The sequence below is a fragment of the Pelophylax lessonae genome, assembly GCF_965119305.1.
Source record: "Pelophylax lessonae genome assembly, chromosome: 1".
Lineage (NCBI taxonomy): Eukaryota > Metazoa > Chordata > Amphibia > Anura > Ranidae > Pelophylax > Pelophylax lessonae.
Window position 1 is genome coordinate 281,241,623 of NC_138768.1, and position 25,812 is coordinate 281,267,434.

The following is a 25,812-nucleotide window of genomic DNA, read 5'->3' on the forward strand; positions in this document are numbered from 1 at the left end:
AGAGACCGAGAACACCACGCAATTCCTCTATCCATGCTAAATGTTATGGAGGAAGTCTCATTGTATACAGGCAGCCACAGATGTTCCTTCTGCCAAAGAGTGACTGGGTGATAGTTTTCCAAACGGCTCAGTCAATTTTTAAATTGTTTTTTGTCAAGCCAGGTTGTTCGTATGGCTCAAGTCTTGGCCAATTCAGCTGGAATCAACCAAAATTCGAGCCATCTATTAGAGCCTTAAAACTGGAACATCCTTGCCCACGTATATTCAAGCATGAGGGGGTAGGTTGTACATAATCATTGCAGTTTGAATGAGGAGTATGGCTGCAAGAGAATATATCCATTTTGTTTATATTGACTTGCTGATTATGGCATGCTTTCTTGTGTTTTCCTGGATTGCATAAGTTGTTGCTGTTTAGTAATATAGGCAATCTTTATGGCATATATGTATTAATGTCCCTTTTTTTTTATATCACTAAAGCTTTTAATTTTTTTTTTTTTTATGTAAAGAGCGGACAGTTGGAACCTCTCCTGTTCAGATTTACCGAGGAAGAGGATTTGCAAATGAAGAGGATGTTGCAGAGAATGGATGTTCTTGCAAAGGTCAGAAACATAATTCTGTCTGGTTTACTTGGCATGCTGTATATATCATACAGCACAAGTTTCAGTGTATAATATATCACAAAGGAGCTAAACGACAGTGATAAAACACAGCACCTAACAATAATAAACACTAATGTGGGAAAGTACAGTCGGTCCATAATCAGAGTAGATGGAAAAGGAGATCTCTTGACACTCTTACAATAAGTCTGGGTTAAGTGCCTGGGAAGTATTCTGATAAGAGAACAAACAGGTTGCTGAATGAATAATGCTGTGATATGTGTAGCTATAGAAACCTAGAATTAGAGGGCATAACAAAGCCACTTGCGCAGCTTACACCCACTGTCATTGTTCAGAGTGAAGTACTGCGACTTGCACTACTTCTTGCTTAAATCCTTCTTGAAAAGAGTGAATGACACATCTTCACTTTTCTTTTGTGCTATTTAAAAGCCTAGTTTTATAAAGTTTTTATATTTTAAATTAAAAAGTTCTCTAACTGCATTGCTTACCAATATTGTGCATAACTCTGTGTAGTATCATAATGGTCTGTATTGCTCAGAATCCAACTTTCCAGCACCAGTATTTACTTGAAGCATCATTCTGGAAAAACTAGATCTTGAGGCTCTAAGAACTTAGTAGAAGAAATATGTGCCCATTACAAATCTTTTGAATTTCTTTACTGAGATATTTGTACACTGCTTTTCCATTTACCTGAATATCACAGGTATCATGATCAGCAACTGCACTAGATTACCATAACGGCAGCCGAATAGCTAGCTTCAAATACAACAAGAAGTGAACCAGGGACTGATATAATGTGCTGCAATACAAACCTAACATTGATTGCAGCAGTGCAGCGATTGTGCAACTTATGTCTTTAAAATAAATTTCCCAGAATAAAAATATTAAAGCCACAACTGGTAGGTTGCTTTTGTTTGTGCATGCTCCAGAGCTGTCATTCTTCTATATCTTTGACCACTTAAAGAGTAACTTGGAACAAATGTGTAGGTGCCCTGATATCTGATGTGCACATGTTTTTTTTCTCGGGTCAGGGGTTCGCTAGGTAATTAGGGATCATAGCTCTTGAACTCGCACCTTCCAAAACTGGTGGTCCGTGGCAGTTCCTATATTTCAATCTGGATATGTTTGATTAAAATATATCTGTGTCATTGTATAACAGATTGAAATCTGCTTTTAACCACTTTACCACCGGAGGATTTTGCTGTCTTACGTCTGGGCCACTTTTTGCGATTCGGCACTGTGCGACTTTAACTGAAAATTGCGCGGTCATGTAACGCCGTACCCAAACGAAATGTATGTCCTTTTTTTCCCACAAACAGCTTTCTTTTGGTGGTATTTGATCACCTGTGCGATTTTAACTTTTTGCGCTATAAACAAAAAAAATAGCGACCATTCTGAAAAAATAACAATATTTTTCACATTTTTTTATATGAAATTTCCCCCCAAAAAAATGTAAAAATCACAATTTTTTATAATTTTAGGCCAATTTGTTTTCTGCTACAAATTTTTGGTAAAAAAAATCGCAATAAGCGTATTTTGATTGGTTTGCGCAAAAGTTATTGCGTTTACTAACTAAGGGAAAGATTTCTGTCGTTTTTGGTGGTTTTTTTGAGTAATGGCGGCGATCTGCGATTTTTTTTTTTTTTTGCGGGACTGCGATATTGCGGCGGACAGATCGGACCCTTGACTGACATTTTGGACACTTTTGGGTGTACCAGTGACATTACTACAGTAATCAGTGCTATAAATATGCACTGTTACTGTAAAAATGACACTGGCAGGGAAGTGGTTAATTTTATTGGAGAGGGAGGGGTTAATGTATGCCTGGTGCTTACTGACGTGTGTGGGGGGAGGTGACTGAGCGACACAAGGACAGATCACAGGTTCAGCTATGCTGAACCCTGCAATCTGACCCTGCCTGTCACTTAGGAGATCCGCCCGCTCTGTTTACACAAGCGTGCGGATCTCCAAACTCGATTCCCAGACGATCGGGGAAGAGCGGCGGTGATCACCACCGCTCCTCCCCTGGCCCGGCTCCCGCTGTGACTAAATACAGCGGAAGCGAGCCTCCAGCGGCGCGCGCGCCGCCGAGAGGGGCGAGTGTCTGGCGACGTAGGTCTACGTCGTCAGAACTACAAGAGCCACTTTGCCGCAGTAGAGCTCTAGTGAGCAGCGGTAAAGTGGTTAAAATGGCAGCTGAAATCTGATTGTGACTGTGATGCTGGTTTTAGTCAAGAAAAATTCTCTTTGAGACACATTTTAAAATTAAAGATATCAAGGTTCCTGCCAGATCATATTTCCTTTGATTTTCTGTTACTTTAAATGAGACATGGTGCTCTCTGTATATAGAATTTTATATGAGAGAAAGCAGCTCTTTCAGATGTACAACATGCTCCCTCAACAGTAGTCTACTGCAGCGTTTCTCAACCGGGGTGCTGCAGAAAAAGGATAAAATATTGCCCCATCTAAGGCGGGTAGTTAAAGATAACATTCTTCACTGTCTGCTTTTTTTTTTTTTTTAAACTGCACTGCTCGTCTGCTACCTTGTAACCTCCACTGTGACTCTTTGCTCTGCGGCCCATCCACCCACATCCTGCCAACCAAAGATGTCATCAGTTGCTACAGAACAGGTTGGGCACCTACACAGCTTTCTGCAGCTGCCGCTCTGGTGCTTTCTGGGACCCTTGGTTTGCCATTCTTCTGTATGTGTAGCGGAGGCCACAGTGCATGCGTATGAGAGAGACGGGTTTATTTACTAAAGCTGGAGAGTGCAAAATCAGGCTTACTTATGCATAGAAACCAATCCAGCTTGTTCAGTTAAGCTTTGACAAAACCTGGAAGCTGATTGGTTTCTATGGAGACGTAAACCTGATTTTTCACACTCCAGCTTTAGTAAATAAACCCCACAGTGAGAAGCTAGTCAGTTGGCTGCATGTGAGTTTCTAAGAGCTGTTGGAGGTACAAGGCAATGTTACTACCACTAATTGGGGGCATGGTAAACCTCTGTACCACCTTTTATTTGGAGTTTGTGTTTGAATTGTGTATGTGTAGTCTTTTAATTTTTCTAATATAACAGTATTTGATTACTATTGTTCTGTGAACTGTGTGTTTTGGAACTACTGATCTCTGAACGCATGGTTCAGAGTTTAGAATTTTGTAACGGAGTTCAGTGGTTTGTAAGGCAGATTTCTTCTACTGATCTCTGAACTCTGCATTACAACCTGCAGACCACTAAACTCTGTCTCATGATATACATTTTAGGGCTTGTTCACACCAGGTGTGGTGTGGTAGTGCGCAAATTCGCTCCCTTTTCTGCACCACACAAAAAATGCACTGCCTTTTGCAGACGCTCATGTGTGTCATTCATTCTTAATGACACCCCATACATCTAGCAAAAATGCACATGCAGTACCATGTGTTTTGCTGCGGCAAAATTTTAAAAAATCGTGCCGGCGCCTTTTCTCTTTTGTTCTTTGATGGACAGCTCCTGATTCTTCTTAACAATTGGGTTATTCCACCCTCTACAGGAGTAGAACACTAGGCAGGAAAAAGCTACGCGCAGTCCCAGGGGGTATACACCCACTCTCAGCTATAGCTACTTATATAGCTAGTTTTTTTTGTCTGCCTAGTCAGGAGTAAGGACCTAGTTCCTTGCTGGGATCTCTGGTCCTGGCGATTTTTTTTCTTTATTAAATTGATTTTTTTCCTATCTTTGTTGTTTTTTTTCCCTGTAAGAATCTACAATCAATTGCCGGACTGGGCATTGGACTGGATAATCTGGATTCAGAAGGTCCCCCCCAGTCTGGCCAGCAAGCATGCGCAGGCCTCAGCTCCGAGCTAGGTCGGCCGCAACATTAGCCCCACTGGAATGGGCTGGCGTGCGAGTAAAACTTCTCGTGAGGGCGATTACGACCTGGCCTCGGCCTGAGTCGCAGTGTTCCTCCTGGCCGACAGCCACCCACATTCCGATGGAGCGGTGCCCACTCTGTTTCTGGTATGGTAAGTAGCTTACCTGCTGGGTCTGCGTCCATGCACCGAGTGCTCAGATAGTGAGGATGATTCCTCTGCTCCTCCTAGCCACGCATGAAACGGTGCTCTGAATGCACGGTTTGTGTCAGTGCGTGAAATTTTAAAACCTGAGGTTGCGGCTGATGCTGCATCGGAGGCGCTGGTCCCTTTCGGCACCCGCGGGCCCTCTAAAGCTTGCGAGGGTGTTCCCCTTTCGGCTTACGTTGACAACATTGTCACAAAACAGTGGGGTTGCCCAAAACGCAGTGGTTCCTAAGCGGTTTTGCCTTGCGGTATCATAGGGATTAACTGCTTAAAAGGTGGATGGTCCCACCTGTAGCGGATTCGTTGGTTTCCAGGTTGAATAAAGCTACCTTCATTCTAGTTGAGGAGTCCCCGGCCCTTACAAATCCAGCTGATAGGACAGAGGCTCTGGCCCGCCATATGTTCGCTGTTTCGGCACTTAAGCCGGTATTTACTATTGCCCTGGTATCACAAACTCTGACCAAGTGGGCTAAACCTTTATGCTGGGAGCTAGAGGGGTAACAGCTTCCTCCTGTCTTGCGGAGCTGGCGGATCAGTTGGTCCAGGGGCTGCAATTTATCTGTGATGCTTTTTTGGATGCGGCTCCTTTGATTTCTAGGCTGTCTGACTCTGTATCAGCAGTGGTCCTTCGGCGTATTATCTGGCTGAAATGCTGGTCTGTGGACCAGAAGGAAGAGGGGGGGAGGGGTTTGGGACTTTACATGAGACGCATGGTGAGATGGACCTTGCGTATCCATCCCTGTTCAATTGAATTAAAAAGAAGACGGTTGGGACTTTGAGTGAAAGACATGACCAAGTTGACAGGAAAACAATTGAATACATTTATTGGTATACACAGATAACAAACATTAGTATGACAAATATGCAGATTGATAAAAGAACTGGTATTCTTAAAGGTAGTAAAAAACTGGTAAATAGTCCCCAGGTCCAGTATACATAAAAAACAATATGGCAGTTTACAAGAGTAGTTGGATGAAATCACAACAGAAATGGACTCAAAATTCCAATCATAATGCAACGGTGTGTACTACTCCCTTCAGAGAACAGCACAAATGGGCTCTAACCAGAATAGAAAGAGAAGTGGGAGGCCCAGGCGCACAACTAAGCAAGAGGACAAGTACATTACAGTCTCTAGTTTGAGAAATAGATGCCTCACAGGTCCTCAACTGGCAGCTACATTAAATGGTGCCTGCAAAACGTCGGTCTTAACGTCCACAGTGAAGAGGCGACTCCGGAATGCTGGCCTTCTAGTCAGAGTGGCAAAGAAAAAGCCCCGGAAGAAGTCTACCATTGGACGGGACCTGTGACGCGGGACGTCACCATAGAGTGAAGCAGCGGTCATCTCGTTGGCGGTCAAGCATTTCTGGCAGATAAGCTCATTTCATTCATTTTACCTGTAAGCTGTTTTTTGGCTAAAGAAAATAAATGGTGAATCATTAGGTGTTGCACTATGGTTTTGTTGTCTGCTTTTTTCTGGTATATATGAGTGATCAGTCTTTCATTGTACCATCTGTATGGAGTCGCATCTTATTGACTTGATCTTGGAATTGCTGAGGATTTCTGGAGGAGCAGTTTGGTGGATCCTTTGAGCCTTCTTTTATTATTGGGACGGTAAGCAGCAGTGTAATTGGGCTCACTCTCTCTCTCTCTCTCTGGTGGCACTTCAAGGAGACCAATCAGCTGGACCTTACCTATACCATTGGACTTGTTTTATAGCGCTGCTCTTCTATTTTATACTTGCTGATGTGCCAAGTTTAAATGTGTGATAGGGCACCAAAAATGGGAAAGAAGGACCGGGAACTATGGGCAGACCAAGGGGAGATGGAAACAAATATGGGGGTTCAAAGGGAAACATAGATGTATGAACAATGAATGGGTAGGGCTATGAATTGTTTTGTAACTGTACTGTCTGCCTTCATGTTGTAAAGCGCTGCACAAACTGTTAGCACTATATAAATCCTGTATGGAGTGGGTGGATCGCAGTGATGGGATAGGCTTGTGGGGGGGAGGGGGCTGATGTCTTAAATGACACTTATTGAATATGATATAGGTAAGGAGCGTAGTGTGGAAGAAAGCTGCTGGTTGTATTTGGGCAGTCTATGTGATAGCCACTGTTCAATTTTTTTAAACTTGACAGAGGGTGTAGCACTTAACAGGGAGATTTGGAGGGGGAACAGCGTGAATGAGGATAAAATTGGGAAAAGAGCTATGGAATGAGAAAGTCACATAGTTCTTGAGTGGGGTGTGAACGACAGCCGCTCAGTTACGTTTCTTTAAAACCTAGGAGGGGGGGGGGGGGTGACGCTCAGGCTGGGAGATCTGGAAGGTAAACCGACTGTGGAGCATCGAGAAAGAGAAGCTGCCGAGTGGAAACGGAAGGGTAGGGAAACTTTGGTGAAATGGTATGAAGACTAAAAGTTGTAAGAAATAGAAATATGAACAAAGCATATCCCTCTATAGTGTGTACTCCGTTAAAAGCACTAAGTGTAGTTTTTGTCTGCTGCTTCCTTCTTCAATCAGCATGAATCACTTGTGACAATTTTTCCTGACACCAATAGAAAAACGGTGACAGGGAAGGAATCTCCAACACATTGACAGCCTCTGCTCCTTCTTTCATGCTGTGTGTTAGGGGGTCTGTATCTTCCTTCAATCAGCAATCAGAGCTCTCCTCACTGAGCTCTGCGGAGTGTAATTTCAGCTCTGCCCCCTTTTTTCTAAATGCTCAGACAAGCTTTAAAAAAATCCTGGACTTTGAACAGATGTAGAGAAGAGAAGGCTACAGATAGACAGGTACAATTTAAGTAGGAGGATTTTTCATCTGTCTCACCTGAGCCCAGTCACTTCACTGGGTATGTGTAAGGCTATTTACACCCTTACTAATAAAGGGGGAATGGACCAAACGGGAAGAACATTGGGAGAACGAAGCTTGTTGGTATGGACAGCCCTTATGTTTCTATCCTGGTATGTTCCCTTTAAATATTTTTTCACTTATCCATGGAGGCTCTTGTTAAGGACAAAATTGCCAGAACCTATATATGCCATGAATGAGGATACCATTTAGTAGTAAAGGACTAAATAAGGAAGCGGTGTAAAGCTGTGGCTCCGCTACACAGAAATAAATAGCCCTATACAGAGCTTCCCATTCATTCACAAAATGAAGCATAGTAAACACAGTTATCAATGAACACCGTTTACTATGTTTGTTATGAACGGACAGGGTCATCAGTACTGACTCTCCATTCAAAATTATTTTTTTTTTTTTTGCTGGTATTATGAACAAGTTGTAAAAAAAATTTGTTCTGATTGTACAGAAATAGGGGGTCAGGATTAAAAGTAATGAGCATAGATGCACACGTATGTAAACACATGTACGCACATACACATATCCAAACACACACGCACATACATGCACACATATATAAATGCATGCACACGTATATGCATGTGCATACAAGTACATACATGTGCACACGTACATACATGCATACACACAGATAACACACCTATATATGTAAACACACACATCTATACATACATACACACAAAAGTGAGTACACCCCTTACATTTTTGTAAATATTTTATTATATCTTTTCATGTGACAACACTGAAGAAATAACACTTTGCTATAATGTAAAGTAGTGAGTGTATAATAAGGCTTACCTGTAGGTACAAAAAATATCTCCTAAACCGGCATGGTTTAGGAGATATTTACAGTGCATGCAGCCGCTCTCGCGAGCGGCGCATGCGCTCTGAAGGTCCGGGGGGACCTTCAATTAATTTGCCGGGAGCTTGCCGGAAAATCACTCCCATCGCGCCGGAGCCGTCTCTTCCGGCCAATCACCGCGCCGGAGCCGCCGAACCCGGAAGAGACGGCGAGGGATCATGGCAACGCCCGCAGCGATGTCCGGGGGTCCGTGTGGGGGCTTCGTTCTAAGGTAAGTTACACATAATGGGCTAGTATACGATGTATACTAGCCCATTTGCCTTTGTCTTGCAGGTTTTTGTTTTTTTTTTCCCTAGGGTTTGCAACCGCTTTAATCTCTAAACCACTGGCAACAAAAGTGAGTACACCCCTAAGTAAGAATGTCCAAATTGGGTCCAATTAGCCATTTTCCCTCCCCGATGTCATGTGACTCGTTAGTGTTACAAGGTCTCAGGTGTGAATGGGGAGCAGGTGTGTTAAATGTAGTGTTTTCGCTCTCACTCTCTCATACTGATCACTGGAAGTTCAACATGGCACCTCAAGAACTCTCTGAGGATCTAAAAAAAAGTATTGTTGCTCTACATAAAGATGGCCTAGGCTATAAGAAGATTGCCAAGACCCTGAAACTGAGCTGCAGCATGGTGGCTAAGATCAAACAGCGGTGTAACAGGACAGGTTCCACTCAGTACAGGCCTCGCCGGGGTCGACCAAAGAAGTTGAGTGCACGTGCTCAGCGTCATATCCAGAGGTTGTCTTTGGGAAATAGACGTATAAGTGCTACCAGCATTGCTCCAGAGGTTGAAGGGGTGGGGAGTCAGCCTGTCAGTGCTAAGACCATACACCGCAAACTGCATACAATTGGTCTGCATGGCTGTCGTCCCAGAAGGAAGCCTCTTCTAAAGATAATGCACAAGAAAGCCCGCAAACAGTTTGTTAAAGCCAAGCAAACTAAGGACATGGATTACTGGAACCATGTCCTGTGGTCTGATGAGACAAAGTAAACTTATTTGATTCAGATGGTGTCAAGCATGTGTGGCGGCAACCAGGTGAGGAGTACAAAGACAAGTGTGTCTTGCCTACAGTCAAGCATGGTTGTGGGAGTATCATGGTCTGGGGCTGCATGAGTGCTGCCGACACTGGGGAGCTACAGTTCATTGAGGGAACCATGAATGACAACATGTACTGTGACATACTGAAGCAGAGCGTAATCCCTTCCCTTCAGAGACTTGTCCGCAGGACAGTATTCTAACATGAGAACGACCCCAAATACACCTCCAAGACGATCAATGCCTTGCTAAAGAAGCTGAGGGTAAAGGTGATGGACTGGCCAAGCATGTCTCCAGAACTAAACCTTTTAAACTATTGATCATCTGGGGGGCATCCTCAAATGGAAGGTGGAGGAGCGCAAGGTCTCTAACATCCACCAGCTCTGTGATGTCGTCATGGAGGAGTGGAAGAGGACTCCAGTGGCAACCTGTGAAGCTCTGGTGAACTTCATGCCTAAGAGGGTTAAGGCAGTGCTGGAAAATAATAGTGGCCACACAAAATATTGACACTTTGTGCCCAATTTGGACATTTCCACTTAGGGGTGTACTCACTTTTGTTGCCAGCGGTTTAGACATTAATGGCTGTGTGTTGAGTTATTTTGAGGGGACAGGAAATTTACACTGTTATACAAGCTGTACACTCAATACTTTACATCAGGCATGTCCAACCTGCGGCCCGGAACCTCAGGCAATGCGGCCCACTGCCCCCTGACAATCTTTTTTTTTTTTTTTTTTTTTGCTGGGGAGGAAGGAAGTCGGGGGCACGGCCACAGCAGCTGCCAACTAACAGTAGACAGAGGCTACTTCAGAGGGGAGGGGAGGGGGGGGAGGGGAGCATGTGCAGTGTTTCTGACTCCTACCACCATGACCACTTTAAATCACTGAAGTGGTCATGGTGGTTAGAGTGTTCCTTTATTATCGCTCAGAAGAAGTAAACCTCTGTATACTGATTTCATTTAATTTGATCATCCTCTAGTTGTGTTAAATTAGTGTGGGGGCGTGGCGGCGCGGAAAGGGTGCAGCGGCATTTTATTACTTGTATATCTTAACTATAGTATATATTTTATATACGGCCCGAGAAAATTTCTCTACACTCAATATGGCCCAGAGAAGCCAAAAGGTTGGACACCCATGCTTTACATTGTAGCAAAGTGTCATTTCTTCAGTGTTGTCACATGAAAAGATATAAAATACTTACACAAATGTAAGGGGTGTACTCACTTGTGAGATACTGTGTGTGTGTTTGTGTGTGTGTATATATATATATATATATATATATATATATATATATATATATATATATATATATACACACACACACCACAAATAGCCTTTTTAAAAATCAGCAGCAGTGTACCTTCACTCTTCCTGCTGGGTACTGCACTTTAGGGGGAGGCAGAGAGCACAGCACACACTGTGCAAGACATCTCGCCCTTGCTTTTACTTTCTTAGGTGTGAACAATCTGAACAAGCTCCTGCAGTGCTGATTTACAGGTCAGCTGAGGACCGTGGAGCTCAGTCTCATATCCAGCCGCTCTCCTTTCCAAGCATACAGGGGGACCGCACAGACCCCCCCCCCCCCCCGCAGCATTGGGCGGAGTCACAATTTGGACCCCCTGTAGATCTGCCCCTGCGTTAGGGGGTTGATTTACTAAAACTGGAGATTGCATAATCTGGTGCAGCTCTGCATGGTAGCCAATCAGCTTCTAACTTTAGCTTGTTCAATTAAGTTTTGACATAAAAAACCTGGAAGCGGATTGGTTTCTATGCAGATCTGCACCACATTTTGTACTCTCCATCTTTAGTAAATCAACCCCTAAATGTAATTTTCTCCTGCAGAATTAATACATTTATTTTTATAAAGCAGCATTGACCACAGTTTTGGTATTATATCTTTAGGAAATGCCTTAAGGTGTCTGATTCAGGCATTTTTGTATTCTGAGTCATATGTCATACAAAGAGCAGAAAATTTACAGCCAAACCAGAAAAATTATGGGGGGGGGGGGGGGGGTTAGAGAAAGCTTTTATTTTGTTTAAGTGCATGTTTTTGGACTTCTAAACAGCTGAAAAGTATTTTCTGTGCCAAATCTCTTGAAATTTTTGCCACTTTTTGAGGTAGACTATAACATGTAATGGTGTTTCTTTTTTTTCCTCCGCTCTTGCTCTCTCCCAAAAATGTATGTGTAAAAACTGCTGCATAAATGGCCAGTAACTGGCATTGACTCCACAAGGCTCATTAATATTTAAACACCGCATGACTGAGATGAGCTTTATAGTTTGTGGCTCCGATGGTGCCGTAAATCAATGCTACAATATTTCTCACATCCAAAAGGGTAGGAACAGCCCTTAGAAATGGCATTTATTTCAGGATGTCTTTGAATTCCTTTATGAAACTCTAATTGAAATAAATGCATCAGTGCTGAAATGTAATCTTTCATAATGAAGTGCAAGCAAACACATTCTTTTGAAGTTTGATAAAAAAAAAACAATATCAGCCACTTGTTTGTGCCATAAGTTATCAGCAGCAATAAAGAGGCTTTTATTGCTTCTTAAAACCAAATTGATTAAGAGCTGGTACTTTATTTTCACCTTCAGAGAGAAGAAAGGCTTTAGCTTGTTAATTACAATAGGTGTATTGCTTTCATTTCCCATAAAATGGATTGTTGTTCTGTAATAAGGATGCCCAAACACTGCGTGATGTGCAAGGCATAGCAAGAGATGCAGTCCATAGAAGCATCCCTTGGAATGATTGGTAGGCTTGTCATGCCATTTAGGGTAAACTTTGGTACTGTGGGAGTAATAACCAGTGCTACCAATGTTGATGGCCATGTGTAATCACACATGGAGGTTTTCCATATTTTGGACAGAAGCACCCGGGATTGTCAACTGTAGCAACACTATCACTGATTGTAACGAAAATTGAATCAGGGACAGGTGCCAGGATAGCGGTTAGCATAGTCAGTACACTAGTAGGAACAAGTGCTGGGGCTATTTGTTGCCATGAAAGATTTGGGAAGCAATGGCACCACCGCTGTGTCTCAGCCAATCAGGAGAGAGTGTCCCAGACGGCTGAGGCACTCATAGACATTGCTGGATAGAGAGGAGCTTAGGGTAAGTATTTAGGGGGCTGAGGGGGGCTGCTGCACACAGAAGGCTTTTTATTTGAATGCATTCAGATAAAAAAACCTTCTGACCTTACAACACCTTTAAACTGTGACATTTTTGCAAAATTAAAAACCTCATCTTTCTTGTCAGTTTTTATCTAAAAAGACACCTTTTTACAATTTTAGGAAGACTGTGTTGGGTATGGCCCTGCTGCACATCTACACCTCCAAGCCTAATAATATAGCACTGGGTCTGTAGTGTCTTAAAGCAGTGGTCCTCAACCCTGGCCTACAGGGCCCACTAACAGGCCAGATTTGCAATATAAATGAAATACATCCCAGGTGATATCATTTGCTGCTCAGTGATTGCAGTATTCTAGTCTGCATCTCCCCAAGGTAATACTTAAAATCTGGCCTGTTAGTGTGCCCTGAGGACCAGAGTTGAGGACCACTGTCTTAAAGGATAAGTTCACCTTTGGAGCATGTTACATGTCACATTCATATTTAGGGTGTAACATGCTCCCAAGTTGTGCCACTAATATATCAAATTTGGTATCCTAACGTAGGCCAATCTAATATCAATTTAACACTTATGGGTCTCGCTCACTCACAGACATCGCCTATGTGAGAAACCTATCTAAAAACCAACAATACTATGACAAATATTCTGTTTTATGCTTTATTGCATTACCAAAACACACTTATTAAAAAAATAAAAATATCTAATGTAGGGCGCTGAAAAATGATCTATATATCATAGGTGTCTTATGTAAAAGAACAATCACTATGGTCATCCAGTATAATTAAAACAATATACTAAGCTTAGATTATCGATGACGCCTCTCCCAGAGTGCTTGCCATTATAAATATACATAATTGTCCATCTCCAAATTGATAGCAAAGTGCTATGCAACAGAGATATGCCAAATATAGATATATAATGCCATAAACCTTGGTTTTGGAAGTAATGAGGACAATCCCTGGCTGAGCAGGCAAGTCAACCAATGTTAGAGGGTAACTGCACTTTCCTGGGAAAAAACAAGCAAATAAAAAAATATATAGCAAATACAATTGCGATATAATTCATATTATGGTTGAATGTTATTAAAATGTACCTTTCCTTTTCAATCTGCAGCGCTGTAATTTTTCTGTATATTAACCGCTTCCATACAGAGCAGTTAGACCCCCTTCCTGCCCAGACCAATTTTCAGCTTTCAGCACTGTCACACTTTGAATGACAATTGCTCAGTCATGCTACACTGTAACCAAACAAAATTTTTATCATTTTTTCACACAAATAGAGCTTTCTTTTGGTGGTATTTGATCACAACTGGGGTTTTTTTTTTCGTGATTATAAGCAAAAAAAGAGCAAAAATTTTGCAAAAAAAAACACTTTTTTTTAGTTTCTATTATAAAATTTTGCAAAAAATTAATTTTTCTTCATACATTTGGGCCAAAATTTATACTGCTACATATCTCTGGTAAAATTAACCCAAATTAGTGTATATTATTTAGTCTGTGTGAAAGTTATTGAGTCTAGAAGCTATGGTACCAATTACTGAAAATTGACCCCATTTTGGAAAGCAAACACTCCAACGTATATTCTATGAGGCATTATGGGTCCTTTGAACATGTCATTTTTTTCCACAAGTTTTTGGAAAATGTGGGGAAAAAATAAAAACTTTTTTTTTTTTTTTTACACAAAGTTGTCAATTTATAGGATATTCCTAACACATAGCATGTACATAGCAAAAATGACACCCCAAAATACATTCTGCCACTCCTCCTCTGAGTATGGCAATACCACATGCGTGAGACTTTTTCACAGCCTAGCCATATAGAGGGGCCCAACATCCAAGGAGCATCATCATGCATCCTAGCCACTTGCCTAGGCCTATTTTTGACATTTGGTGTTTACAAGCTAAAATCAGTTGTTTTTGCTAGAAAACTACTTAGAACCCCAAAACATTATATATTTTTTTTAGCAGAGACCCTAGAGAATAAAATGGAGATTATTGCAATATTTTTTATCACACCGTATTTGTGCAGCGGTCTTCCAAACGCAATTTTTTGGGAAAAATTTCACTTTTTTGAATTAAAAAATAAGAAACCAGTAAAGTTAGCCCAATTGTTTTCCATAATGTGAAAGATAATGTTACGCCGAGTAAATAGATACCCAACATGTCATGCTTCAAAATTGCGCACGCTCACAGAATGGTGACAAACTTTGGTACTTAAAAATCCCCATAGGCGACATTTTAAAAATTTCTACAGGTTGCTATCTTAGAGTTACAGAGGAGGTCTAGGGCTCAAATTATTGCTCTTGCTCTAACGATCGCGACGATACCTCACATGTGTAGTTTGAACACTGTTTACATATGTGGGCGGGGTTTCCGTATGCGTTCGCTTCTGCGCGCGAGCTCGCGGTGACAGGGCGCTTTAATTTTTTTTATTTTTTTTTTTTACTATTTATTTTATTTATTATTTTTATTTTTACACTTTTTTAAAAAAAAAAAAATGATCATTTATATTTCTATTACAAGAAATGTAAACATTACTTGTAATAGAAAAAGGCACGACAGGACCTCTTTTTTGTGAGATCTGGGGTCAAAAAGTCCTCAGATCTCACAAGTACACTAAAAGATAGAAAAAATGAAAAAAAAAATAAAAAAAATTAAATAAAATGAAAAAAAAAAAGGGACCTTTAAACTGGTTGCTAGGCAACGACGTTTGCCGTAGCTCCGGTCCTCCAAGACCATAGAGTCAAGTGAAGGCAAGCTTGCCCTCACTCGACATCCTGTCTGTGAGGATCTGGGACCGGATCGTTTTCCCCGCTGCCGGCGGGTCCGGTAAGCGGGGAAAAGGACCAGAATGCGGCGGGAGGGTGGGGGGCACCTCTTCTGCCACCCCGAAAGGGCGATCCTACGGCGAATCCTCCGCTGGGACCACCCTTATCGGAAAGCCAACCGTCCACCGTTTAAAAAAATACCAGGGTTATGGCAGCTATCTGCTGCCATAACACCGGTATTTAGGTTTAAACGGAGGACGTATATAAACCTTTTTAGACTTATGGTGGCTGTATGAAGGGTGACAGGTACTCGGGTACTTTGCTGGGCAGGTGACAGGTACTCTGGTACTGATGAGCAAGTGGCAGGTACTCGAGTACTCTGATAGGCAGGTGACAGGTACTCGGGTACTCTTAAGGGCAGGTGATGGGTACTGATGAGTAGTACTGATACTGATAGGTGATACTGATACTGTACTGATCGGTACGGACGATCAGTACTGATACTGATAGGTGATGGGTACTGATGAGTACTGATGAGTAGTGATGGGTACTGATGAGCAGGTGGCAAGTACTCGGGTACTTCAGGTGTCAGGTACTCTGATGAGCAGGTGGAAGGTACTCGGGTACTCTGATGGGTATGTGACAGGTACTCGGGTACTCTGATGGGTAGGTGACAGGTACTCGGGTACTCCGATGACGGGTACTCGGGTACTCCAGTGACGGGTACTCAAAGTACCCGAGTACCTGTCATCAGAGTACCCGAGTACCCGTCATCAGAGTACCCGAGTACCCGTCATCAGAGTACCCGAGTACCCGTCATCAGAGTACCCGTCTTCAGAGTACCCGAGTACCCGTCTTCAGAGTACCCGAGTACCCGTCGTCAGAGTACCCGAGTACCCGTCATCAGAGTACCCGAGTACCTGTCACCAGCCCATCAGAGTACCTGTCATCAGCCCATCAGAGTACCCGAGTACCTGTCATCAGAGTACCTGATGGGCTGGTGACAGGTACTCGGGTACTTTGATGGGCTAGTGACAGGTGCTTTTTATTGGGGGGGGCAATCAGTGTGGTTGGGGTGCACTGTACTTGGTAACTAGCTGTTACCACAATCTCCTCCTCACACAGCTAGTTACCGTGTTCTCTGATGACATTTGTGACCGGCTGTGATTGGACACAGCCGATCACGTGGTAAACAGCCAATTTCATTGGCTGTTTACCTTGATCGGGGTTGGGCTCAGTCCGAGGGACGAGCCTCACCCCCGATCGCCGCGCTTCCCCCCCCCCCCCCCCCCCCCGGGGGCGCGCAGTAGCGGGGAGATCCGGGCTTCGTCATATGACGTCTGCCCGGATCGAGAAAGGATTTGTGCCGACGTCTTTTTACATGACGCGGTACAGAAGGGGTTAAAATGGCAACCTGAAGGTGTTCTTTGAACAGATGTACAGAACGCCCTCCTAGAAATGTAATCTCCTGCTTATGTGGCTGGCTTACTGATTTTCCCAGAAGTCTTCAATATACAAGTCAGATTTTGGGCATCCCCTGCAACAAAAATGTCAAAGGGAGATCATATCTAAAGGGATACAGACCCTGTAATTTTCCTAATTAGAGCCTTGCAAATGCAGCAGCTGATTGATGATTATTAAATCACTCGTTCCTTGTGCACATGGACACAAACAGCCAGCCATTTCTTCAGAATAACAAAAGATAGGAATCTGCAACTAAGTTTGTTAAAATCCTTGCAGTGTACATAGACCACCCAGAAGGAAGAGCTTTTTTTGTCATGAGCATTGTTTGCTGGCATCATATACAGTGCCTTAACCACTTCTGGACCGGAAGGATTTGCCCCCTTAATGACTAGGCCATTTTTTGCGATTCGGCACTGCATTACTTTAACGGACAATTGCGCGGTCGTGCAATGCGGTACCCAAATAAAATTGATCTCCTTTTTTTCCCACAAATAGCTTCCTTTTGGTCGTATTTAATCACCTGTGCGAATTATAGGTTTTGCGATCTAAACAAAAAAAAAAACGACAATTCTGAAAAAATATATATTTTTCACATTCTGCTATATAACATTCCAAAAAAAAAAAAATTAAAAATCAACATTTTTCATCCTTTTAGGCCAATTTGTATTCTGCTATATATTTATGGTAAAAAAAAAAAATTGCAAAAAGTGCATTTTGGTTGGTTTGCGCTAAATTTATCGCGTCTACAAACTAGGGGAAACATTTCAAAATTATTAAGATTCTGCGCTAGGATATCTAATGGATGTAAGGGCTGCTGCCTACCTCAAATACCCCGAAGGGGTATAACCATATGGAAAGAAAGGGAAGGTATGGTGGAGCTGCCTAGAAATAAAGTATTGTGTGCAAAAAAGGGTCATATGTGCAAAAAATGGATATGATGACATAGCCTGTGGATATATATATATATATATATATATAAATAAAGTGTCATGTGTGCTAAATGTGAAACCTACAAAAGTAAAGTGCAATGGTGCAAATACGTACAATAAATATAGCCTAATATAGAAGTACCTAATTAATACAATTAATTCAGTGCTAAAAAATATCACTGGTCATTAAAAAAAAATATAGCCAACTTCAAAAAATATATACAAAAAAGTATTAAAAAATGTTCATAAAAATGATATACATAGTCCAATAGTCCCAGTAATCGTGCAAATAATATAATTTATAGATTGATTGTGTAGAAATCACTCACAATGCAATCGTGCTCACCCAATAGGACCACACTCACCAAATAGAGATACCCCTACAGGGGTCACAGGTAAATAGTCAACAGATGGAAATGGACTGCGCCCCCCCAATCTACTCTTGTACCGACCAGCACAGATAGACTCTCAGCCCACGCTTGCTGTAAAGTAGTTCCTGTCCAGTGTTAATATAAGTGGTGGATACTCCTCATGGCCATGCAGGAAGAAGAGGCTTAATAGTGTAAATCCATTAATGTAAGAGGCTTTATTAAATAATAATTGCAGTTACAATAAAGTAGAGAAGTAACAGCATGAAGATAGCGTTGCTTCGGTGACTGCCAGAATGCAATGCGTTCCAATGACCGGAAGTGACGAGGCGGAAGTGACGCATTGACGTAATTAGGTGATTTCTTTTAAGATTGCCTTGTATTTGGCTCCATCCATCTTCCCATCAACTCTGATCAGCTTCCCTGTCCCTGCTGAAGAAAAGCGTCCCCACAACATTATGCTGCCACCACCATGTTTCACGGTGGGAATGGTGTGTTCAGGGTGATATGCAGTGTTAGTTTTCTGCCACACATAGCATTTTGCTTTTAGGCCAAAAAGTTACATTTTGGTTTCATCTGACCAGAGCACCTTTTTCCACGTTTGCCGTGACCCCACATGGCTGCTTGCAAACTGCAAAAGGGACGACTTATAGCTTTCTTTCAACAATGGCTTTCTTCTTGCCACTCTTCCATAAAGGCCATATTTATGGAGTACATGACTAATAGTTGTCTTGTGGACAGATTCTCTCACCTGAGCTGTGGATCTCTGCAGCTCCTCCCAGAGGTACCGTGGACCTCTTAGCTGATTCTCTGACTAATGCTCTGCTTGCTCAGCATGTCAGTTCAGGTGGATGGCCATGTCTTGGTAGGTTTGCAGTTGTGCCATACTTTTTTTCCATTTCCGGATTATGGATTGAACAATACTCTGTGAGATGTTCAAAGCTTGGGATATTTTTTTTATAACCTAACCCTGCTTTAAACTTCTCCACAACTTTATCCCTGACCTGTCTGGTGTGTTCCTTCATGATGCTGTTTGTTCACTAAGGTTCTCTAACAAATCTCCAAAGGCTTCGCAGAACAGCTGTATTTATGCTGAGATTGAATTATACACCAGTGGACTCTATTTACGAATTAGGTGATTTCTAAAGGCAATTGGTTCCACTAGATTGTAGTTAGTGTTATCGGAATGAAGGGGGCTGAATACCAATGCACGCCACACTTTTAAGATATACTTTATTCTATGCCACTGTGTTGGTCTATCACATAAAATCCCAATAAAATAATTTTAGGTTTTTGGTTGTAACCTGACCAAATGTGGAAAATGTCAAGGGGTATGAATACTTTTTCATGGCACTGTAACAACCATCGTATCAGCAGAGTCTAGTGTACCAACTTATATTTGCCTTTGCTGCCTTTTTTAAATTAGATGTGAAATTGTGATTGCTGTAAGGCAGGGGTAGGCAACCTTTTTGAGAGGTGAAGACCTGCCTGAACAACATAAAAAAAGATCAAAGGTCACTGAGGTTCTGCGCCCTTCTTTTTTTTTTTTTTTCTTTACTAGCAAGCCCAACTAAATGGTAAGGACATTGGTGGAAAGTGTCAGTAGGGCAGTGGATGATGTCAGTATTTTTTTTTATTTTTATTATCTTTTTAGTGAGCTAATGTTTCACTTTTCAGACCAAAAAAGGGACTGAGGACAGAGATTCCCCAGCCCCTTTCTCTACAGCCTCTGCTGCACTGAACATTGAATAAAGGGAGCACACAACCTGGGCAAGTAGGCAACAGAAAAGTGACCTGGGGAGCAGGGACTCCATTTATTGGAACTGATCAGTTAGATTTCCCTCCCTGACACTGCTGAATGCTGGCTGTAGGGAAGAGGAGGAGAAGCGGGCTTTCAGTGGCTGCAGGAATGATAATACAGCTGGTCGTTTCCACTAAATGGCACCCCTCCTCTCCAGGTTCAGGGGTTGGCAATCAAAGACAAAATTTTCCAGTCACCTGCACACAATCTACGGGTTGCCGATCCCCGATGTAAAAAATCTAGTGCTCAAGGGCTTCACTAAGACGTGTTTGGGCGGGGTGCAAAAAATGGGCATTTGAACTGTGTTTTTGCTTCTCACCAACACCCCCCCCCCCCCCCCCATTAGGCTGCAGAAGGCAGCAGACGGGTGTTGACATGCCACAGTCATGATGCTTCACTTTGCGTCCACGGCAATGTTTGCCTGACATGTAGCGGATGGAAAGCCTGCCAAACAATGCACATTTAGGGCTCTTTCACACGGGCATTCAGTTTTTTATGCCCGATCAGTTCCTTTTTTTTTTTTTTAAACGGACACGGATGACACTTGTGTCATCCGGTCCGTATGTCCGTTTTTCATCCCATCCGTTTGCGGTTGATAAACGGACATAATGTATCTCTATGTAAATACGGATGTCAGCGGATGACACCACTGACATCCGTTTTTGCGTCCGTTCCGTTTTTTGAACGGAAGAAAAAATAGGGTTCTCTTCAGTTCAAAAAAACTGAACTGAACTGACGAAAAACGGATGTCAGCGGATGGTCATCCGCTGACATCCGTATTTACATAGAGATACATTATGTCCGTTTTTCATCCGCAAACGGATGGGATGAAAAACGGACATACGGAACGCCCGTTTGAAAGAGCCCTTAGGCAAAAGGGGAAGTGCTGCAAATGCCACGCAAAAATTAGGTTAAAACAGGCAGTGAGGAAGTCTAAACATACTTAAATATGGATAAATACCAGCTATCCTGTATCAACCAAAGAGCTTGATGTGAGGTTAATCAACTTAAAAAGATGCACTTTGCTGTCGGTTCGGAGATGGGACACATATTGTGTATTTATATTGGACATTCTGTGACAGGCATCAATGATATCCTGAGTTTTGTACATTGTTTTATTATGCTGTATAATCACAGTGATTGCTCTTTTCTATAAGAAACCAATGATTTAAGGATATTTTTTGCAGGGCTTTTTTAAAAATGCCTTTAAGTGTGTGTTTGTAACAAAATAAAGATTTGTGACTACAAATATTTGTCATAGTATTGCTGAACATTAGATATGTTTCCCACATGGGACATACCTGTGAGTGGAAGCAATAAGTGTTGAATTGATACCATTTGTTAAACTAGGTACTATTGGAAAATGGAAAAAAACCTCTGTTCAAAAGTGTGTCTCATCTATACATTGTGTGCATCAGATTTAAGATTTTGGCAAATTCAGCACTTCTGGAGCAATGAGTTTTTATTTTGTGTTAATTTTTGTGAGATGCCTGGTATATTGGTGTGACAATTTTGTGGAAAAAAAGAAAAATTTACAGTGCTGCTGTCCAAATGTGTCTCTGCTGCTCCTCCAGTGGAGTGGAGATACCCTCAGACATGATGTGTCTTACTGGCTGGATCACCAGGTAAAACAAAAAGCATAAAAAAGAAAACTATGCATTTAAAAATTGGTAAGCTGCAATATATTACATTTTTGGTTTTAATACCACTTTATGCTAGCTATTAGAGTTGGTTTTCTTTATCTTGCCTAAATCTTTTTTTTTTAGATTTTTTTTTTTTTTTGTGTCAACCAGTCTGACCTTAAGCTTAGTACACACAGGCTGAATCGGCTGGTTCAATAAAAACTGTCTGACATTCGGCCTGTGCGTATGGATGTGCATTCTGGAAAATCGGCGCTCTCAGCCAATGGCTGAGAACACTCACCAGAGTGGTTTGGCAGGGGGCCCACCCCCCCTGTCAGGACACAGTAGCCCAGCGGGGGAGATTGATGCACTAACATCAGATTGTTAGTACAACGGCTCCGACCAGAGCTGTCAGGTTTTTTTTTTTATTTTTCGTTCAACCCACTGAGTTGAACGAAAAAAAACTAATGGTGTGTATTGGGCTTTTAACCTCTTGATATTTTTTTAACCACTTGCCGACCGCCGCACGACTATCTACGTCGGCGGTCAGCCCCTCACAGGCAAACTAACGTAGGGCTACGTTGCTTGCTTGTGAGGGTCTAGGGAGCGAGCGCGCGCCCCCCGGGGCGCGCTCCCGCTCCCGCGTGGTCACGGACCCCCCCGCGCGTGTGACCAGCGGACCCGATGTCCGCCGGTCACTCGGCGATCGGCGGGGGAGAGGGAGAATGTCAGGCAGCTTGTGTAAACAAACTGCCTGTCATTCTCTTCGCTGCAAAGACACTGATAAAACTGATCTGGTATGTAGATCCGTTGATCAGTGTCTTTACAGCTAGAGCCACAGCCAATCACAGTAGAAACCACGCCCCTAGGGACACACACAGCCCCTCCCTTCCAAATAAAGTTAACCCCTTCACTACCAGTGTATTTTTACAGTAACAGTGCATATATATAGCACTGATTACTGTAGAAATGTCACTGGTAACCCCAAAAGTGTCAAAAATGTCAGTCAAGGGTCCGATCTGTCCGCCGCAATGTCGCAGTACCGCAAAAAAAATCGCAGATCGCCGCCATTACGCGTTAAAAAAAAAAACAACAAAAATGACAAAAATCTTTCCCTTTGTTAGTAAACGCGATAACTTTTGCGCAAACCAATCAAAATACGCTTTTTGCGATTTTTTTTACCAAACATAGGTAGCATAAAATAAATTGGCCGAAAATTTTTAAAAATTTTGATTTTTACATTTTTTTTGGGGGGAATTTCATATAAAAAAATGTGAAAAATATTGCTATTTTTGCAAAATTGACGCTCTTTTTTTGTTTATAGCGCGTGATCAAAAAATCGCACAGGTGATCAAATACCACCAAAAGAAAGCTCTGTTTGTGGGAAAAAAAGGACGTCAAATTCGTTTAGGTACAGCGTCGCACGACCGCGCAATTGTGCGTTAAATTCACGCAGTGCCGAATCGCAAAATACCCCCTGGTCGGAATGGGGGTAAAATCTTCCGGGGCTTAAGTGGTTAAAGACAAAGGAAGCACTTTTATCTTCAGGATGTGCTCATGCTGCCAAATAAAAATGCAAATACATACCAATATCTTCAAAAGGTCTTTAATGTTTATTACATTTGGATAGTGCATAGGGTGTAGGCTCCCTTACCTACATTGAGCTTGGTAACCATCTTACTTTTTTTTTGAAGAACATAATGCTTATCTGTTGTGGCCAAATACGCTGTCATATCAAGAGAACATGGTCTCAAGCATTCCATATCCAAGTAGGATCAGTTGCAAATGGATGCTTTCTATGTAGTTTAAAGTGATTGTAAACGTTTTTTTTTTTTTTTTTTTTAAATACGAAACATGTCAGGGTTTTGCACAGTGTAGCCCTGATTCTCTTCTGAGGTGCTCTGCCAGTGCTGCTGGCTCCTCCCTGCCAAGTGACCCCATAGCAAGTCACTTGCTGTGTGGGCACTAATGCAGGCTCGATTTCAAACTAGGTCTTTGTGCGTCCATAAACCCAGCATGGCTCGTCCCTGCCTCCCCCTCCCCCAACCCCTCCTGCTGCTTCCTCCATGTCCAGTGAGAAGGGAGAGAGCTGCTGCTTTCATGCACAGTGCTAAATCAACATTGGGCTCCGGTAAGAGAATGCATTAAAGAGGTTGTAAACCCTCGAAAGTTTTTTTTTTTTTTTTTTTTTTTTCTGAAACCTGAAAGAGAAACCCATAATGAGCTAGTATGCATCGCATACTAGCTCATTATGAAATACTTACCTAAGAACGAGCCCCCGCCGTGCCGCCCGCTTAGCTGGATGATGGGCAACATGTCCAGTCGCCCGTCTTCCGGGATCGCGGCATCCGGCCATCTGATTGGCCGGAGCCGCGGTGACGTCACTCCCACGCACGCACGCGGGAGCCGACGGTCACGGCACGGGGCTCTGAAGAAACGGCACCAGCGGCCGTTCCTTCAGAGCGCATGCGCCAGTGACGTCACTGGCTGCATGTAAGGTAAATATCTCCTAAACAGTACATGTTTAGGAGATATTTACAGTACCTATAGGTAAGCCTTATCATAGGCTTACCTATAGGTAAAAGTGTCAGAGGAGGGTTTACTTCCTCTTTAAGGTATAAAAACATTCTGCATTTACAGCCACTTGATTGTAACGTATTCCATAGCAATAAACTACTTTAAGCATGGTATTTATTATGCGTTTCTGTTTGAAGACCACTTTATAATCTAGCGTTCTAATGAGCATTTTGATAAAAAGACTTTCCTCTTATTGTATCCAGCAACTTTTTGTATCTTTGTATTTTACTATAAAGATTACTTTTAGAAAACCATGCGTTTTTTCTTTTAAATGTTTAATAAATAAAAGCAAGGTCTGTTGACAAGATAATAGAACAATACATGTAAAGTGGGGTCAGGTCACAGTGGCAGCAGCAATATGAGAAACAAGTCTTTTGACATGGGTGATTTTAGTTGTGTGTATTGTACTTTTCTCATTTGTGATCTTTTAGCCCAGTTTCTGTTCTATTATTCTAATGACACATGCAGTGCCATTTATTGTACCCTGTATTGTGTGTTTTAGAAAGCATTGGAAACAGGTGTACGCTTGATGGTTGATGCAGAACAGACCTATTTCCAACCTGCAATCAGCCGTCTGACATTGGAAATGCAGCGTAAATTTAACAAGGACAATCCCATTATCTTCAACACGTACCAGTGCTACTTAAAGGTGAGCGACTCCAGAGCAATAATGATTACTGCTCCACACACAACAGAATGGAATTTACGAGCTGACATACGCTGAGATTACTTTGATGCAAATTTCAGAATACATTCAGCTGTCTGATCAAAAGAAATATCTGCAATAACTTTAGGCCTTTCACTTTTTTTTTTTTTTTTTCTGAACATGCTTTTGTAATGTTAGTTGAAAAGCTTGCTAATGTAATACATGAATAATATCCACTATATCCTACGCTGACCGTCGCTAATCACAGATACAGGAACATATGCCTGCTGGTTAGGTTAGTAGTATAAAATTTGTAAATGGATTGCTTAGTATACACATGCTGGTAATATTCAATGAACCATGGACACAAGAGCTATATTGTTGCAATATCTGGCCCACAGTTATGTTTTTTATTTTGGTCCCTATATTTACTTTGTAGAGCTGGTAATTTAACTTTCCAAATTATAAACTTTTAACTTACTCTAGACAGCTCTCAGGTGTATGAATTGGTACACCTGTGTGAATGAGGTCTAAAGTGGAACTAAAACTTCATATGCTTTTCAATAATGAAACAAAATTATGCATTTATATGTCTGCTAGATGGTTTTGGATGTTAAAAAATAGCTTTATAGATAAGCTAATGAATCTTTCTCATCTTTCTCATGCTACATCTGAAGGATTGCAGTTGCCATTGTGCTGCACACATGACCAGTATGGCAGCAGTTATTTGAGGGTTATGAAAGTGGTTGAGAGCTTGTGTAAGTTCACATGCAACTGTGACAGTTCTCACTAGTGGCATACCTTCAGTGGCATACCTTCAGTGTAGCCCATGTACTAGTAGACATAATGTAAATAACAATGCAGCAAACATTGATTTAATACCATTTATTGGAAGATTTCTAATCTGATCATTCTTATTGGAAACTGTTAAATCTTTGTTTTTTTTCTGCTTTAGTGTTCTTAAGAACCATTTTAAATGCAACATTAGAATGAACCACGTCCCCTCTCCAATTCATGCAACCAGCAGGCAATTACTTGGGTCATAGGCTAGGCTAGGTTGCCCCCTAGAAATAATTTTGGGAAATGATTAAGA

General features: G+C 42.0%; 1 protein-coding gene across 1 annotated transcript in view; it reads left to right on the forward strand.

Moving 5' to 3' along the window:
• PRODH (proline dehydrogenase 1) overlaps nt 1-25,812 on the forward strand; it is a 264,504-nt gene that overhangs the window by 181,643 nt on the left and 57,049 nt on the right. The window contains exons 9-10 of the mRNA XM_082253359.1: nt 507-599; nt 24,576-24,722. Of these exons, the coding sequence (XP_082109485.1) occupies nt 507-599; nt 24,576-24,722 (240 nt within the window). The remainder of the gene's footprint in view (nt 1-506; nt 600-24,575; nt 24,723-25,812) is intronic.